Source organism: Pseudorasbora parva, chromosome 15 (genome assembly GCF_024679245.1).
Source record: "Pseudorasbora parva isolate DD20220531a chromosome 15, ASM2467924v1, whole genome shotgun sequence".
NCBI lineage: Eukaryota > Metazoa > Chordata > Actinopteri > Cypriniformes > Gobionidae > Pseudorasbora > Pseudorasbora parva.
Genome location: NC_090186.1, coordinates 43,807,238 through 43,827,568, shown reverse-complemented (window position 1 = coordinate 43,827,568; position 20,331 = coordinate 43,807,238). Strand labels below are relative to the sequence as shown.

The 20,331-nt window shown below is 40.2% G+C and overlaps 1 protein-coding gene across 1 annotated transcript in view; it reads right to left on the bottom strand.

Annotated features, from left to right (window-relative positions):
• The window catches only part of LOC137041707 (solute carrier family 22 member 23), a 35,611-nt gene extending 15,956 nt beyond the window's left edge, over positions 1-19,655 (bottom strand). Inside the window, exons 1-4 of the mRNA XM_067418294.1 lie at positions 18,766-19,655; positions 13,906-14,009; positions 10,915-11,069; positions 919-1,087 (exon numbers count right to left, since the gene is read on the bottom strand). Coding sequence (XP_067274395.1) covers positions 919-1,087; positions 10,915-11,069; positions 13,906-14,009; positions 18,766-19,146 — 809 coding nt within the window. The 5' untranslated portion in view covers positions 19,147-19,655. The remainder of the gene's footprint in view (positions 1-918; positions 1,088-10,914; positions 11,070-13,905; positions 14,010-18,765) is intronic.
• Between the last annotated feature and the right edge of the window lie 676 nt (positions 19,656-20,331).

Sequence of the window (20,331 nt, the reverse complement as noted above, 5' to 3'; positions counted from 1 at the left end):
CTTGCTGCTAAAAGAGTTTTCTCCGGGGAAAAAATGGCGTTTGGGGGGTAAAATGTGTGTTATTTTGGCAAGGTTGCTGCTAAAATTCGCACTCATGGGTCTATATATCACATAATAGTCGCTTCAACCGGCGGAAAAAAACGCGGACTTGGCAACCCAGTGCAGTTGAGCTCTGTTGACATTTGACAACTAACGTTATGCGTCGCTCTCCTGCTCTGATTGGTTGTAGGTCTGACCAATCGAGGTCTTTCCTGGTTGGGTTGAAACACGCCCCATAATCACAGCCCAATGAGCATCAGACTCATATTCTGACTAGAGTTGTGTACACTGTAAAAAAAAAAATTTTTTTTTTGTTGGTTTAACGTAAAAAAGTAAGTAACCTGGTTGCCTAAAAAAAATTTGTTTATTGAAATTAAAAATTTGAGATGATACAATGAAGGAAATGTGTTTTATAAATAGAAACTCAAATCTTATTGTATCTGAACCACATTAAACATTTGATAAATCTTGAAAATAGCACAATTTGGCTGCGTCATCAGAAATAAAACACACACAATTACCCAATATGCTTACAAAATCTTTTAATAATATTTTAATAAAGGTTGTCGAATCTCAAAAATTGTTCATTGTATTAACACAAATTTTTAAATTCAATGAACTCAAAATTTAAGGCAACCAGGTAACTTTTTTTCTAAATAATATTTTACAGTGTATGAACACGTCAGGCTAGTCTGTAATAGCTTTTGTCCTAAATGAGGTCCTAAGTGAAATTGCCATGGTCACCAAACAGAAACGATTCTAAAGTTAAGATCTTTCAGTAACACGCCCCCCTGATCCGAGGGCTTTCCTAGTTTTATGTGTTGTGTGCATCTGTAGGCGGACTGAATTAGGATTGATTTGCTGTATCGGGCATCTTACCAGACATACGGCAGCATAAGCACAAACGGGGCGATGATTGCAATCTGAAGAATCTGCCAATCACGGCACAGCGCCGCCAAACCGGGCATCAGCATCTGCCCGCCCACGATGATCAGAGTGGCGATCATGGTCATGGAGAAACGCCATTTGGGCAAACACAGCTCAATCCCTGAGAAACGGAGACATCGTCACAGAATCAACACAAACACAGTTCAAAATAAACAAATCTTGTTTTTTATTTATGGAATATTGCAGTATTTATTATTGCAATGATTTATTCATGCACATCATAGTTTTAAATTCATGCGCCCTCGTAATCTTGAATCAGAAAGACTTCATCTCATCTCTGATGACGAGGGCGTCGCAATCTGTCACTACATTTGTTCTTGTTTGAGAAGCGTTTCACTCGATATACGGCACAACAGGGAAGAAAAGACCAGAGCAACTTACTTTTCATGCGGACTTTAAAAAAGAGAACATCCATCAGAATATATATATATATAAACAGTACAGGCCAAAAGTTTGGACACACTACTATCTGTAATGTTTTTGAAAGAAGTTTCTTCTGCTCATCAAGCCTGCATTTATTTGATCAAAAATATAGAACATGTTTTAATATTGTGATATATGGTAACACTTTATTTTGATAGTCCACTTTAGACATTCTACTAACTATAAGTAACTTTGCAACTATATGTCAACTAACTGTCATTAGAGTATTAGTAGACTGTCTGATTAATATTTACGAAAACTTTATTTTGTCGGTCCCCCAACAGACACTCTACTGACTATAAGTAAATTGGCAACTACAATTCAACTTTTTCTTCTAACCCGAACCCTAACACCTTACCATAACCTACCATTCTACTGACAGTCTACTAATACTCTAATGAGAGTTAGCTGATGTCTAAAGTGGACTATAAAAATAAAGTGTAACCTGATATATTATTACAATTTAAAATATTTGGTTTTCAATGTATTATACTTTAAAGGGGCGGTGAAATGCTGTTTCATGCATACTGAGCTTTTTACACTGTTAAAGACTTGGATTCCCATCCTAAACATCAGTCAAAAACTAATGTTGGACGTTTGATGGAGTATTTCTGTGTCAAATACTCCTTCCGGTTTCTCACAAGTTTCGGAGAGTTTTTTTCGAGTATGGGTCGGCTTGACGTTACTAGAGCGGAAGGTCCTTGTATGGGCCGTACGGGCTCTTCTCCCGGTAGGGTGCGCGCGCGTGACTAGAGCGAGAGAGGAAATGCACGGCCATAAACACTCTCAGCTGCAGATCCACTCGTCCGTGAACACTTATGTCATGCGCCACGCGCGTCAAGCGACTTCAACGCTTCAGCACAGCATTCCGGGAAGGCAGCGCTGCATTTGAACCGATTTGAACGCAGAAATGACGGGAAGCGGCACAACATCACTTCAGTCGCGATGCAAAAGTGGATCTCCACGCCACTGCTGTCAGGACTTCACCAAATCATACCAAAGAAGTGTGTTTTTGACGGAGCGGTCCCAGCGATAAAGGTTCGGCCCTGCTTTGGAAGCAGCCGGTGAGTTAAACTGCTTCAGATGTCTGTGCTGTCGGCTATCGTCGCGTGAGTAAACATCAGTAAACGACACGATCGCGTGCTTCGTCATTCAAATGCGCTAACGGTTCCTCCATTGTTGTTCTGTATAACGTTACACTAGTCTGATGTGCAAAACTGTTTTGCTTGCTACTGCTAAGGTTTAGTCGCATACAATAGTCCATAAACCGAATCATGTCCTCATACACTGCGAGTAAAGACACACAAATGTTGACAGGCCACTAAATACAGTCCATACCACAGAGACGGACGTCCTGCTGTTGCTGTTTCTCCTGTTCAGTTTATTTCAGCCTCCGGATCTGATTCTAGATCATATATCTGTATTAGCTGAGATCGATAGCGATGGGTCTCTCCACGCTTGAGGACGTCACCGCTTTGCACGCTCGCCATTCTTTAGCTCCGCCCACACGATACGCCTCCAGGCGCTCGTTTTTTTCCGGAAAGACTCGGTACAGCCCATATTTCTTTTATAAATATAATAAAACTAAAGACTTTTCGGAGATATGAAGGATGCAATACTACTCTATAGGTACTCAAGATTGACATGAGATTGACTGAAACTGAGTGTTTCACCCCCCCTTTAAATGCTGATTTATTTGTGTGATCAGAGCTGAATGTTCAGGATGGTTCCTCCAGTCTTCAGTGATCATGATCCTTCAGAAATCATTCTCAGATGAGGATTCATTAGGAGTGTTGGAAACGGTTCTGCTGACTAATATATATGAGGAAAAAAAGGTTCAAAAGAACTGCATTTATTCAAAATAAAAACATATTTTCAATTAATATTAATCTCCTTTACTATCAATTTTTATCAATTTAACAGATCCTTGCTGAATAAAATTACTGATTTATTTAAAAAAAAAGAAAGAAAAGAAATGACTGACCCCAAATGACTGACCAGTCGTGTATATTGTTGTTACAAAAAGATTTATATTTTTGAAACATTTGCTTCTTCTTTTTTATTTTATTTTTTAAAACTTTTTTTTCATCAAAGTATTATTAAAAAAAAGTATCACAGGTTATGAAAAAATATTAGTCATCAGAACTGTCTCCAACACTCCTAATAAATCCTCATCTGAGAATGATTTCTGATGATCATGATCACTGAAGACTGGAGGAACCATCCTGAACATTCAGCTCTGATCACACAAATAAATCAGCATTTAAAGGAGAATACACTGAAAACCAAATATTTTAAATTGTAATAATATATCACAATATTAAAACATGTTCTGTATTTTTAATCAAATAAATGCAGGCTTGATGAGCAGAAGAAACTTCTTTCAAAAACATTACAAATAGTAGTGTGTCCAAACTTTTCGCCTGTGCTGTATATATATATATACACACACAAACTTTTATTTCCATACTAAGGAAGTCAATGAAGCCTCACAACTGTTTATTTACAGTAATTTTTACTGTATCACTGATCAAATGAAATGCCGCTTTGATACATGTCAAGAGGAAACCACAGTGTAACATTATACTGCAACTCTGTGTGTGTGTGTGTGTGTGTTTGTGTGTGTGTGTGTGTGTGTGTGTGTGTGTGTGTGTGTGTGTGTGTGTGTGTGTGTGTGTTGCTCTCCAGTTGTCTAAATGATCTATGAGCGGATATTAAACAACGAGATGCTTAGTTTATTCTGTTCTAGCATTTATGCATTTAAGATTTTTTTTTTACCTGATTTTTACCTGACTGACTTGGCAAAGACCAGGAAAAAAACTTTTATCAAAATGAAAATCTTGTCAACATTACGGCTGTTTTCTTCCTCTGTAAATCATTATGATGTACATTATAAACAAAAAGCTTTGAGAAAATTGGGTGCTGTAAAGCATCAGGCTTCAAATGTCATCGGAGTCTGAGCGAAGCAGAAACGGGCTCCATTAAAGCAAATTAATGAACTCTAAGGTGTTCTGCCGATTAAACACACACACACACACACACACACACACACACACACACACACACACACACACACACACACACACACACACACACACAACGGCCTCTGGAAAAGCTACTTCATCAGCATCACTTAATGTCTGCTCAACAGAAAACCGCTTTCTAAAGCACACAGAGAATTAAACAGATCACAGAAATTAAAGCGTGTGCTTAAAGGAGATCCTGTCCAGAGCCCCGCACATGACATGCAGGAAAAAATAAATATTTTCTTTTAGAAATCAAGGGAACAAAATAGTACATTTTATGCATGATTTATAAATTGAGGGAATGAATTCATAAATCGTGTGTATGATTGACTTTTTTTCTTGTGTGTCATGTGCAGGAATTTTTCACCCCCAAATCAAAAGAATATGCATGAAATTATATTTTGCATAAAGAAAATTAAGACTACTTTTAGCAGCCAATGAGATTGCAGACTCAACATTTAAATAGTCTGGTTCAGTGTTTCACGAGTTCACAATTACATATAATTATATAGAGTAATATAAATGTGTATTTGGCGTGCTGTCCGAGTGGAGGGATTCGAGCTCGAACTTGGCCCGAACCCAGAGTACCCCCCCCCCCCCCTCATGTAAGTGGTTCGAACTAAAAGGGTGGAGGAGGGATGCTGATAAACTGTCAACAGAACAGAGGTAAGACTGCTGCGTGTATATATACAGCTCTTGTTGATTAGCTGAGTGCTCTCCACCTGTGTCAATTATCTGAAAGCCCTCCTCCCGAATCTTTGTTAATAAACATCGTTTGTTGTAAGCTATCAGAGTTCCTCTGAACCCCTCCACCTCCCCAGCTCCACCTGCCTAAATCTGCTACGGCTCCTTATGTTTGTCTATTCATGCAGAAGCAGATCTTACATGCTCACAAATACTAGAGGGATGGAGAAATACTTTACACCTTATATTGTTTACAACCAGAGCTGGACAGTAACTAAGTCAATTTACTCGAGTACTGTACTGAAGTTCACTTTTTGAGTATCTGTACTTTACTGGAGTATTATTATGTTTTCTGTAAACTTCTGACTTTAACTTCACTACATCTGAAAGACAAATATCGACCTTTTTACTCCACTACATTTCTATCAAGGTCCTCGAAGTGGAAAGTCGTTTCTGTCGCAGCTTTGAAAGTCAGCGGATGATTTTTTCTTCTTTAAACGTTTTTTTTTTTTTTGCAGACAGTCTATCAGTAATCATTCTTGTAGGGTCATGTGATATTTCCCAACATTTTTTGAACACCGTTTAGTTTATAGAAAAATGGAAGAAGAAGGTTCTTCAGCACACTGGCCCTCATTTATCAATCTTGCGTAGAAACGGGTGTATATGTTGGCGTAAGATTATGCTTACACTCCTCTCACCGCCTGATTTATGAAGGTGTGCGCTCCTCTGCAATCCAGGTGTACGCAATACCTGCCCTCGATAAATGTGGCGGCTGAAAACGATCGTCATTAGAATAACACGCCCCTATATATTCAAGGCTCCGCCTCTCCCATGCCCTCATTTTACGCCATGGACACACGGAAGACGGCAAAGAAGCGAAACTTCTCCGACGTGGAGATCGGGCGCGCTCAATCATCTCACTAGTCCACTAGTCAGGGCACTGATTAGGGCATAAGTCAATGGGCTGACTCCCTGATCAGTGCTCTGACTACTAAACTAGTGAGATGATTGAGCCGCGCGCCATCGAGACCATCACCAGGGAAGTGGAAAAAAACAAAAACGAAATTGTTTTATTTGGGAGTTTAAAGAGTGGGAATAAAGGCACAGACAAAAACAAAATATGGACCCAAATTACGAGTACTCTTAATAATGTGGAGGTTGAGAAGCGCACTCCAGCAGTTTAAAGCTGTTTGGATGATAAATTACAATGCATTATTTTACAGCACGTTTTGAAAAAATTAGCAATTTCGTATCACGGCACATGTATCGGGGTGTACAATAGTGATGATGATGTGATGTGGAGTACTACCAACAATAATATTTACATGACAATTTGTAAGATTATTATTATTATTATTATGATTATTATTCTTAATGACGCTTGTTATTCAGAAGAAGAATGTCGTTTTTATTGATTTTATTATTATTTAAAAGAAGGTGGTCATTTTTATTATTTTGTCAGTCTGAATTATTTTAGTCCCAGTCCGTGCGCAGCTGCCGGGCCAGACGGGCCTGAAACGTCAGATAAAGCGCACAGGCTCGCGACTGGAGGAATACATATGCCTACAGATCAAACTCTTTGGTAAAGTCACACAAATTAAACATTGACGTTCATGTTACACAAAAATAAACACTGAATGTTGTTGTTGTGGTTTTTAACAGTGGGTTATAATATAGCATATCTTGCCAGTGCGTTTTGTGGTGTTAGGAATTGTTTTTCTGCGCATTTTCACACTAACTCAAACGTGCGTACACCGCCTCCTGAGCTGGCGTAGGATTTGAGCGTGCCGTACGCCAACGTCCATATTGATAAATCTCAAAGTCACCGTGGGTTTGGGTGTACGCAAGGTGTACGCTGGAAATTTGGTGTACGCACTTTTGATAAATGAGGGCCAGTGTGTGCACCCATGGGCATGGAAAGGATGTTTCTGAGAAAAATAGAAAAAATAAGAGAAAAGTAAACCATTAGGAGAATGTAGGATGTGTATCAGAGTATTGGATCCGTGCATTCAGCCTTAAAGTGACAGCAGCTTTATAAAGAGCTTTGTTACTTTTAAAGTATTGAAATTAATTTAAGGTAGTCTTATGCTTGCATGTTGGATGGAGCGTCACTGACTGGCTTAAACCACCATGAGCATTTATACAAGACATGAAAAAATGAAATGTACTTTTGATACTTAAGTACTTTTGAAAACAAATACTTCTGTATTTTTACTGAAGTAAAAATCAGTTTTTAGAACTTTTACTTGTAACGGAGTAATATTTGATCAGTAGAATCTTTACTTTTACTCAAGTAATGAAGTTGTGACTGTCCACCTCTGTTAACAACAGTATACACGTTGATACTGATTATGCAGAATCCTGCAAACTTATGTCAGCGTTCGAATCTTTAAATTTCGTACAGCTTGTGGATTTTCCTACACACTTCAGGTCACACACTTGCCTGGTTTACCTAATGCTTCTGTTCTTGGTTCTCAAATTGGTTTGTCTGATCATCTTTTCACTTAATTACCTCTTCCTCACCTTAGGCTGAAATCCATCAGAGCTTACCGTAACCTCAACTCTGTGAATCTGAACAGACTGACATTACTGAACATCATAGCTCTATTGATATCCTTTCCAAATATAATAGCTCTATTTCCTCTGCCCTTGATACCCATGCCCCATTAAAAGTAGACTTGCACCTTCTCCGCACATCTCGCTAGATTACTCCTGCACTTTGCATCTAAAAACTTCTGGATTAGGGATGGCGAAAACTAAACACTTTCTTGACCGTCCACCGAGCCTCATTAGCCGGTTGACACCAGTTAACCGATTAGTTTAAAATATTCTGCGCTATTTGAAATAACAGCCGCGAGCCGCGCCTGCAATTTCGCAACTCTGTCGCATCTCTCTATGATCTCTCTGCCTCCCGCTCTCACACACACACACATACACTGTCCCGGCGCCGCCGCCTCGCTTCCACTCACATCATTTTTTTTTATTCCCTACAGCGCGAAACATGAGTCCCGCAAACAAGGCGCCGAGTAGCTTGTTTGTAATCGACAAACAAATGGCTCCTTAGTCTCGAAACGGTTTTGGGTACGAGGTGATCGCGTTGAAAATAAAGGCGTTTGTCTAGCGTTAGAAGCTCATTTGAAACATTGCCGCGGCTCGTTTAAGAAAATGACAGCTCTGAAGAGACGCCGCTTTAGTTCGAGGTAGTGCTAACAATAATAACGAAAGATGATGTGCTACTACTATATTTAAGCACTGTAACACACAAGTTGCAACTTACATCGGTGTCGTTCTTTTTGGTGAAATGGTCCCACACTACTTTTCTTCGCACGCTTCATACTGTCGTCTGCCCTGGCTCTAACCTCGAGTGTTTACTTTTTGCAAACCTTGTGAGCGCGCAAACCCAAACGCTGTGACCTCGCGCCAAAGGTTTTTATTGGTTTATTCAGTACAAACAGGCGAGTTATGAAAAATTGAGTGTGAGGGATTTGTTCACTTCACACAAAAAGATTTTGGAATGAGACGGCTAACTGTAGTAGCGTTTAGCCCACTGTCTATAATAGCCTAATTTAGAGATCACTTTTTATTTATTTTTTACTGACAACCGACAACTTTGATCGGTTAACGTAGGTACGGTCAACCATCGGTCAAACGGTCATCGGTTAACATCCCTATTCTGGATGTCGCCATGAACGCCTCTACAGGAAAACTGGTTTAAGTGTAAGCGTTGTGCTTCTTACAAGGACCACATCCAGCTGGGGTCAAAATTTCCCTTTAACATATAAGAGGACATCATACTATAAGAATATCCTGTTAGTATCAGAACGGAAAACTTCCTTGTTAGTCCAAAAACATGAAGAAAGAACGCCTCTGCAACTTTGGCCCCGCCCACTGGAGTGTTAGTGAGATGATGAGGAGAGACGAATGGACTAATAATATGACCTTCCAAAGGATCCTAATGCTAAGAATGAGCTTATTTATTTATATCGACAATGTGAACGTCTCGGTTGAGCATTATTTTTATATTTGTATTACACAAGTCTCACAGCAGACATGGCCAATGTCCTTATATTTCACTCACTCCGAGTCATACCCATGTCATTATACACATTTGTGTCCTCATATGTCGCAAAAACATGCCCAAACACACACACACACACACACACACACACACACACACACACACACACACACACACACACACACACACACATACACACGTTTGTTTTTGTGAAATGTGGGGACATTCGATTGGCGTAATGGTTTTTATACTGTACAAACCGTATTTTCTATCCCCCTACACTGCCCCTAAACCCATCACACACACACAGCCCCTAAACCTACCAATCACACACACACACACACACACACACACACACACACGCACACACACACACACACACACACACACACACACACACACACACACACACACACACTGCCCCTAAACCTACCCATCACACACACACACACACACACACACACACACACACACACACACACACACACACACTGCCCCTAAACCTACCCATCACACACACACTGCCCCAAAACCTACCCATCACACACACACACACTGCCCCTAAACCTACCCATCACACACACACACACACACACACACTGCCCCTAAACCCACCCATCACACAAACACACACACACTGCCCCTAAACCTACCCATCACACACACACACACACACTGCCCCTAAACCCACCCATCACACAAACACACACACACACACACACACACACACACACACACACACACACACACACACACACACACACACACACACACTGCCCCTAAACCTACCCATTACACACACACACACACACACACACACACACACTGCCCCTTAACCTACCCATCACACACACACACACACACACACACACACACACACACACACACACACACACACACACACACACACACACACACACACACACACACACTGCTGTCACCTCTGTTTAAATGAAACCCGGCCTCTGCTAATTATAGACCAACTTCACATCTTCCATTTCTCTCAAAGCTGCTTGAGAACATGGTCGGTGCTCAACTTCACAACTACTCGTCATCACACAACCTTTATGAACGCTTCCAATCAGGTTTTCTCACTCTCCACAGCACTGACACACACACACACACACACACACACACACACACACACACACACACACACACACACACACACACTCCTCAGGGCTGTAAATCATCTTCTTATGGCCATCGACTCGGCTCCATCGGCACTTTAATCCTCCTTGACATCTCCTCTGCATTTCTCTCAGTCTCCTCAAGTCACGGCTCTCCGCTCTTCATATTTCTGGAGCTGTCCTGTCCTGGTTCATCTCCTGCTTGTCTGACCGGCAGCATTACTTTAATATCCATCAGGCGAAGGCCACTAGTGCCGCTGTCTCACTGTCTCTCAATTTCAATTTGTAATTTTTTTTTGACAAAAAGTTTATTTCTTGCCATTTCAACTTTATTTCTTGCAAATATATCTTGCTAAATTAAAAAAGATATATCTTAAACAAAATAAGAAAACTTTGTGCATCTTTATCCTGTACACACAGACACACACACACCTTTGTTTTTGTGAAATGTCGGGACATTTCATAAGCACAATGGTTTTTATACTGTACAAACCGTATTTTCTATCCCCCAGTACTTTTACTTTTACTCAAATAATGAAGTGGTGTATTTGTCCACCTCTGCTCTTCAGCTGCATCAGTGATAATCACCAGCCAGAGGACGCAGAAACCTCGAGCAAAAGAAAGTGAAGAAGAGGATAAAACTCACTCAGGACGTAAAGGGACAGTCTGATGGCCGCCAGACAGAATCCCTCAAAGAAGCGCAGCGTGCTGAACATGGCCATATCCACGGAGAAGGCCACGGCGAGCCCGAACACCAGCACCGACAGCACCGACACCAGCAGCACCGGGATACGGCCCAACCTGACAGGAAATATTGAGAATATACAGTGGGCAACGAAAGTATTCAGACCCCCTTAAAATAATCACTCTTTGTTCTATTGCAGCCATTTGCTAAAATCATTTAAGTTAATTTTTTTTCTCATTAAAGGGTTAGTTTCAAAAATGAAATGTCTGTCATTAACTCCTCTCCCTAATGTCGCTCCACACCCGTCAGACCTCCGTTCATCTTCACACACAGTTTAAGATATTTTATATTTAGTCTGAGAGCGTATGCAAGTGTATGCACACTATACTGTCCAGAAAGGGAATAAAAACATCATCACAGTAGTCCATATGAGACATCAGTGGGTTAATTAGAGTCTCTTGAAGCATCCAAAATACATTTGGGTCCAAAAATAACAAAAACTACGACTTTATTCAGCATTGTCTTCTCTTCCGGGTTTGTGTTCAAACCTCAAATAAAGATTCAAACGGTTATGAGTCAGCGAATTGATTCATGATTCGAATCGCGTGTCAAACTGCTGAAATCACGAGTCATTGGCGATCCGAATCATGAATCGATTCGCTGATTCATAACCGTTTGAATCTTTATTTGAGGATTGAACACAAACGCGGAAGAGAAGCCAATGCTGAATAAAGTCGTAGTTTTGGTTATTTTTTAACAAAAATGTTGTAGTTTTGTTAACGGATGTGACGTTGTGATGACGTGGTTATCATGCGACTCCTAGAGCTTGTTTGTTTTTTTTGAGCCGTGTACACAGAGTGGTAGCTTTAGCATTCGATGGCGCCTCTGTGCTCTAACGCCGCATTCACACGGGACGTAGGCGTTAAAGGGTTAGTTCAGCCAAAAATGAAGATTATATCATTAATTACTCTCCCTCATGTCGTTGGACACCCGTCAGACCTTCGTTCATCTTCAGAACACAAATGAAGATATTTTAGTGTAAAGCTGAGAAAGGCTTCAGATAGGCCTCCATTGGCATTCAGTCCATTCCCACTCACAAGACCCATAAAGGCCCTAAACACATCGACACACAGCCCGTCTCACTACAGCGGCTGGACAATGATTGTACCAAGTGGCGAGAACAGTTTTTGTGCGCAAAAAAAATCTAAATAATGACTTTATCTGCCAAGATATTGTCTTCCGTGTCAGTCTCGGACGTGAACTCACGCGATAGCGGCGCTCCTCCTCTTCCGGGTCGTGTATTCGCTATGATTCGAACGCCGGAGCTGCGTCATATTCTCGCGCATGCGTTGAGTTCACGTCAATAATTTGGTGGATTATATCGTTATTTTGATTTTTGTGAGCACAATAACTATTTTCATCGCATTGTAACATGATTGTCCAGCCGCTGTAGTGAGATGGGCTGTGTGTCGATGTGTTTAGGGCCTTTATGGGTCTTGTGAGTGGGAATGGACTGAATGCCAATGGAGGCCTATCTGAAGCCTTTCTCAGCTTTACACTAAAATATCTTCATTTGTGTTCTGAAGATGAACGAAGGTCTGATGGGCGTCCAACGACATGAGGGAGAGGAATTAATGATATAATCTTCATTTTTGGGTGAACTAACCCTTTAACGCTTCCCATTTACTTTGAATGGGTGACATCATCCGTTGCCGAACTGAATTGTCGCGTCGCTTCACTCGCGTTGCAAGCGGCAGAAGTTGAAGATTTCTCCACTTTTCAAGCGCCAGCGCAGGCATCATCCAATCAGATCGCCGTATGCAAATATCCTACAACAGACGCTAGCCAATTGCGTTCATTACTGCTCCGTGAACCATCCAGTCGCAGCTCCCGGACCACTACATGATATACTAGTCAGCGCTTTTTCAGGATTTAATGTCCTTAACAGCTTCGAGCACCTGTGCAGTGCACTGACAACAACTACACGGGCAGTCGCACTCACACATACAACCAAATCGGCATCCATTTCGTCTCACAGACTAGTTGTCATAAAAAGACGCGGTTACACTTTATTTTTAAGGTCCACTTTAGACATTCTACTAACTATACGTAACATTGCAACTACATGTCAGCTAACTCTCATTAGAGTATTAGTAGACTGTCAGTAGACTGGTAGGTTATGGTAAGGTGTTAGGGTTCGGGTTAGAAGAACAAGTTGAATTGTAGTTGCCAATTTGCTTATAGTCAGTAGAGTGTCTGTTGGGGGACCGACAAAATAAAGTTTTAGTAAATATTAATCAGACAGTCTACTAATACTCTAATGACCGTTAGTTGACATGTAGTTGCAAAGTTACTTATAGTTAGTAGAATGTCTAAAGTGGACTATCAAAATAAAGTGTTACCAAAGGCGCTTCTTTGTGTTGTGTTTTGGTCCAAGCGGCAAGTTAATGTGATTGGCTGTTGTCACTATGATGATCGCGTCAGCCACGCCCTTCGTCAAGCGTTAACGCCTACACCCCGTGGGAATGCGGCGTAAGTCTCGCTGCTTCACATTGTTTCCTACTCACCGCAAGCTTTGCTTCCAGCGTATGCGTTATCTCATTAACTCTCCGGAAAGAAGTCAATATCGAGAAACATGAAGTCATTTAAGCATTTAGCATAAACAACAATGCCGCTAGCTGCTGGTCAACAGCCATGTTTTGCCTTTCCTTATTCTTTGGCGCCAATCTTTTTCGACTCGTACATTATACGTCACATCCGGATGTCACGTGTCAACTCGATCCGGGACCGTTACGGGTTGTGTGTGAAAGCGCACATATTACAGTATTTCGCTGGCAGTGTGAATGGACCAAATCTAGCGGCCCGGGAACAAATGCCGGGTCGCATTATCCGTGTATTTGCCGGAATCGCAGTGTGAAAGGGGCTTAAGATGCCCAGATTGTGTTGACGTACCAGTCGGCCATCGCTCCCATCAGCAGGTAACCAAAGATGGATCCGATCAGCAGAGAGAACTTGGCGATGTGAACTTTCCATTCTCCGTCACACACCAGAGTCCACTGCAAACAGAACACATTAATGTCAAATGAGCACTGATAAAGATCTATGAAACACTTATAGCACCATAAGACATACGATTTGATTTCGCCCGGCAACTCAGTCTGGAAACCTGTACATTCATTTCTACTGCTTCTGTTACAATTTGCAGGAGCCAATCACAGACTGGCTTATCCACCTATTGGCGGGTTTAACACGATGACGGATAGAGAAGCGATAGGTCGTTGCCTGTTGATAACGCCTCTTGTGCTCTGATTGGTTGAAGGACTATCCAATTGCACACAGAGTAGGGCTGTCAATTGATCAAAATATTTAATCGCACGATTGTCAGGTGAGTTAACTCACGATTAATCGCACATTTCTATCAGTTCTAATTGAAATATTAATACATGCAGTATTTTTTTTATTGTAATACAGTAAACTGTGAACTACAATTGAGAATTTAAATTATTTCACTAAAAACAAAACAAATATAAAGATACTTCTCCTCACTCGTCACCATAAAAACTCAAATATATTACTGTAATGTGTAAACATAAATTCATCATTTAATTTATTTACATCCCAGGACATACTATTAATATTAGAAAATGCATTATAGAATATTTTTACTACAAACATATTCAAGTACATTTTTAATGCATTTCATATTATGCTTTTTTTTTTTTTTTACCTGGGATGATGGAAGTATTGTTATATTTTAATTGATGCTGATTTAAAGTTTTGTATAGGGTATTTTTTTATTATAATACAGTAAAACAATTAGTGAATTATGATTGATACTAATGAGAATTAGAACACAATAATATTAATAAGTAATATTTCAATATTTCACCCTAAAAACTAAATTAAAATATAATGATGTTTCGTTTTCTGGACAATTAAGCCCATTTTCCCCACAAATTATTATTATCCTAACTAAAATATCTAATTTATATTACTTATGCATTTTTATTGCAATACACTAAAACAATTAGTGAATTATATTTGAGGATAATGTGAATCAGAATGAAACTCAAAGGCAAAAAAAGCTTTTTTGTGCAATTTAAGTAAACCAAAAACACAAGGGCCTAAAACATCAAAGCGTCCTCCATGACTTGACCTCTGAAGGAGCTTGTGTTGTGTTTGTGACTCTGAAACGGACCGGTAAACCGAGCGGTGTGTGAGAACACGTCTCCTCAAACGCCACAGAAAACTTTGTTAACATTTGTTTGCATGAATGAATAAACCTCAGTGAAGACTACTATCAGTGCGAGAAAGGTCACAAATGCACACACACACATTCTCTCTCTCTCACACACAAACACACACACACACGTGTTTGTTTTTGTGAATTGTGGGGACATTCCATAGGCGTAATGGTTTTTATACTGTACAAACGTATTGTCTATCCCCTTACACTGCCCCTAAACCTACCCATCACACACACACACACACACACACACACACACACACACACACACACACACACACACACACACACACACACACTACCCCTGCTCCTAAACCTACCCATCATATACAGTCACACACACAGTTTCTCTCTCTCTCTCTCTCTCTCTCTCTCTGTCTCTCTTTCACACACACACACACACACACACACGCACACACACAGCTATTCTCCAGACAGGACCGCTGTGCAGCACTTCTGTCAGACTCGGAGACAAACCGCCGGGTTTGAAGGAAAGCTTGTTCTGCAGGAGCTCACTGTGGCTCAGAGTTATCTCTCAGCACAACTGTGTGTGTGTGTGTGTGTGGGTTATCTGCTCCAGTGTGTGCTGGGTGTGCCACTGAGCTCTCCGTCTGATATGCACACACACACACACACACACCCTGTGACCCTCATTTACATAACCAGCAGGGATCGACCCGTCAGTTCCTTGATCAGAAGGCCAACATCAGCATTCATTGATATAGTTCAGAGTTATTGATCTAATTTATGTTCAATGTTTACAGATTGACGTGCATACAGGGTAAGGCCACAAATGAAACCATGCAGCGTGATTTCATAAAGGAATAGTTCAGCCCAATATTTAAATTTTGCCATCTTTGATCAGTTTTCCGTAATGTTACGGCTCTGTTTGTCACTCCAGACGTTAAACCGGTCCGGTGTTGGCGAAGCACTCGCTTGATGAGTCTGGCTTGATGTTATTAAGCTCCAAAATGACAAAAAGAAAGAAAAAACACCATAAAAGTAATTTAATAAAGTTAGTGAAGCCCATTTCCTTCTATCATGCTTTGGGAGATAATAATTATGAGACAAAAAGTTGAAATTATGTCACAAAAACTAAATTATGAGATAAAAATGGCCAAATATGTAAAAAAAAAAAATGACTTTTTATGTCATAATTGTGGCTTAGCATGTCCTAATTTGGACTAAATTACCTAACCTAGTTAGGACATTTTATGCCACATTTTGTTTTAATCTCATAAAACAAAATAAAGTTGAAATATCATCATAACATATTGATTTAGGATATAAAAATTCATAATTATGACAACAACAAAAAACCTTTTTGTCATTAATATGACTTAGCGGGTCATAATTTTGCCTTTTATCATATAATTATGTCGACTATTTATCTCATTATGTCTTTTTATATCAAAGTTAAGACCTTTGGTTTTAATTATAATTATGTGATTATGAGAAATGATGTCATAAAATACTAAATTAGGAGATAAAAATTTAATTATGACTAACAAGTTGACAGTTTTTGACTTTAATGTCACAATTGTGACTTAGCATGTCAAAATTTCTACTATTTATCTCATTGTCTTTTTATGCCATAGGTGACATTTAAGGCCACATTTTGTTTTATCTCATTATAATTATTGTGATTGAGACAAAAAGCTGAAATTGTCATATACTAAATTAGCAGATAAAAATTCATAATCATGACAAAAAGTTTGACAGTTTTTGACTTAATTAACGACTATATATCTTTTTATATCTATATTTTATATAGTTATATGTTGTTTGAATCTCATTATAATTATGAGATTAAAACATTGTGATTATGAGACAAAAATGGAAATTGTGTCATCAAATACTAAAGGAGATAAGATTTCATAATCATGACAAAAAGTTGACTGTTTTTTTCTCATCGGTGTGACATTTAATGCCATAATTTTGACTTTAATCACACAATTATGATTTAGCATGTAAAAATTTCTACCATTTATCTTATTGTCTTTTGATGTCATAGTTATGACACATTATGCCATAAATATGATTTATGGTTTTTCTTTCGTATGTGGTAAAATGGGCTTAAAGTGTTTGATGAATGTGCCTAAATTTAAGCTGTTATTGCACTCTAAAAATGCTGGACTAAAAACAACCCAAGTTGGGTTGAAAATGGACTAACCCAGATATTGGGTTTTCTTAAGCAACATTTAACCCAACTGCGGGGTTAAAACAACTCAACCGCTGGGTTAAAACAACCCAATTGCAGGGTTAAAACAACTGAACCGTTGGGTTAAAACAACCCAATTGCAGGGTTAAAACAACTCAACCGCTGGGTTAAAACAACCCAATTGCAGGGTTAAAACAACTGAACCGTTGGGTTAAAACAACCCAATTGCGGGGTTAAAACAACCCAATTGCGGGGTTCAAACAACTCAACCGTTGGGTTAAAACAACCCAATTGCGGGGTTAAAACAACTCAACCGCTGGGTTAAAACAACCCAATTGCAGGGTTAAAACAACTGAACCGTTGGGTAAAAACAACCCAATTGCAGGGTTAAAACAACTCAACCGCTGGGTTAAAACAACCCAATTGCGGGGTTAAAACAACTCAACCGCTGGGTTAAAACAACCCAATTGCAGGGTTAAAACAACTCAACCGCTGGGTTAAAACAACCCAATTGCAGGGTTAAAACAACTCAACCGCTGGGTTAAAACAACCCAATTGCAGGGTTAAACAAACTCACCCGTTAGGTTAAAACAACCCAATTGCAGGGTTAAACAAACTCACCCGTTGGGTTAAAACAACCCAATTGCTGGGTTAGTCCATTTTCAACCCAACTTGGGTTGTTTTTAGTCCAGCATTTTTTAGAGTGCAATAACAGCTTAAATGTAGGCACATTCATCACACACAATTATCATGTCAAAATTAATACTATTTATCTTATTGTCTTTTGATGTCATAGTTATGACACATTATGCCATAAATATGATTTATGATTTTCTTCATATGTGGTGAAATGGGCTTAAAGTGTGTGATGAACGTGCCTAAATTTAAGCTGTTACTAAACTCTAAAAAATGCTGGACAAAAAACAACCCAAGTTGGGTTGAAAATGTACTAACCCAGCAATTGGGTTGTTTTAACCCAACGTTTGAGTTGTTTTAACCCCGCAATTGGGTTGTTTTAACCCAGCGGTTGGGTTAAATGTTGCTTAAGACAACTAAATTGCTGGGTTTGAACATTTTCAACCCAACTTGGGTTGTTTTTAACCGAGCATTTTTTAGGGTTTGGCTAACAATCTTCCCCACGGCTGCATTTTCACCCCTCAAGCTCCAGTCCCCATTCACTTCCATTGTATAGAAAAGAAGAGTGCTAACATTTGGTTAAACATCTTGTTTTGTGTTCCAGGGAAGAACGCAAGCCTTACGGGTATGGACGGACACGAGGGTGAGTAAATATGACCGAATTTGACCGATGACGAATTTTTGATTTTTATGTGAACTATTCCTTTAAATGGTAGCTTTCCATCCGCCGGAGGGACTCCTTTCCAAGGGCATCCATCAGAGATCTTACCTTGGTGACCACATTCTGCTGCAGTCCCGACTGCAGCTCGAACCGCCACTCCGAGCACATACACGCCGTAACGTAGCCGTTCTCCGTGGCGTTCGCGATCAGATCCACGAATAAATCCCGTTCCGAGCCCGTCCCGTTCCCCCCGCGGATGCACTTCCTGTCCGGCTGGCCGAGCAGAAAGTGATCCGAGAACTGGATGAACGAGATGAGGAACGCCGGGATCCAGGTCAGAGCCACCAGCCTCCGCTGATACCTCCCGAACCCCCCGAGAAACGGCAAAACCACCGCATCCACCTGCGAAAGCCGCTTGGCCGGTTCGGGCTGCGACACATTACCGTTCTCCGCCGGCGGGTCGAGCCCATCCAGCCGAACCGCATCCATAGCGCGTCGGTTTTAAGAGTCTTTGTCTCAAAATCACACTCACACACACGGAGAGAGGGCGGAAGGATCGCTCCGGTCCGAGCAGAAGCCAGTCTGAATCCGAGCGATGATAATCCAGCGGGCGCGTTGATGCGCAAGGGGCCCCATAAGGTCTTTATCGAACCCGGTGGTCACAGCGCCATCGCCGGGCTGTAGGATGCCCGGATCTGCGCGCCTGTGCCCGGTGGTCTCCAACAGGTCCGCAGGTTACGCAGCTGCTGCACAGGTGTGGCCCGCGTATCCATCCTTCAATGCCGCTGAACTCACATCAGGGATGCCGCTAAACGCGCTCGCACACTCGCTCATAAATAACCCGTGTGTAGTGAAGGCTCGGTCAGTGCATCGCACGCCCGAGTGTCCGCCCGTTTGCACCCGCCGGTGATCGCGCATCGCACGGCATCCAAATGCAAGATCCGCCCTCGGCCCCTCGTCGCACGAACCGAGCTCTTCCATTGGCGCGCGCGCGCGCGCACGAGCTGTTCTGTCCTCCAGCGTGTGTGATTGGACGAGCGCAACAAAGAGCCTTTGTGTGGCATCTGCCCCCCCATGAGCTCAGGGCAAAACACTCCGGTGGGCTTCGGCAATCAGTGCGCATTTAACTTTAGTTGGAGATTTGCTGAAGATTTATGTTTATTTATATTTATTTATTATTTATTTATTTATTTTGAAACATCACATTTCGATTCATGCAAGCATTATATGATGTGATATTATATGATATTGTATTATATTATATTACAGAGACTTCCACCTTCAGCTTTTTTCTGTTCAGAAAAGCTTTTATCTGTTATGTGTTGGTTGATTTTTTGTATTATTCTATATATTTTTTTACTTGTTATTGATTTTTGTTATTTTTTCCCTTTTCCATTGTTGCACTTTGAGATTCTTCGCAATGAAAAGTGCGTTATAAATAAAATCTATTATTATATTATATTATATTATATTATATTATATTATATTATATTATATTATATTATATTATATTATATTATATTAATTATATTATATTATTTATTTATTTGGCAAGATAATTTACAGACAGTATGACACACATTATAATATGATAGAATATCATATCATATCATATCATATATAATATCATATATTATGATTTTTATTTATGTTTATTATTTATTCATTTTTAAA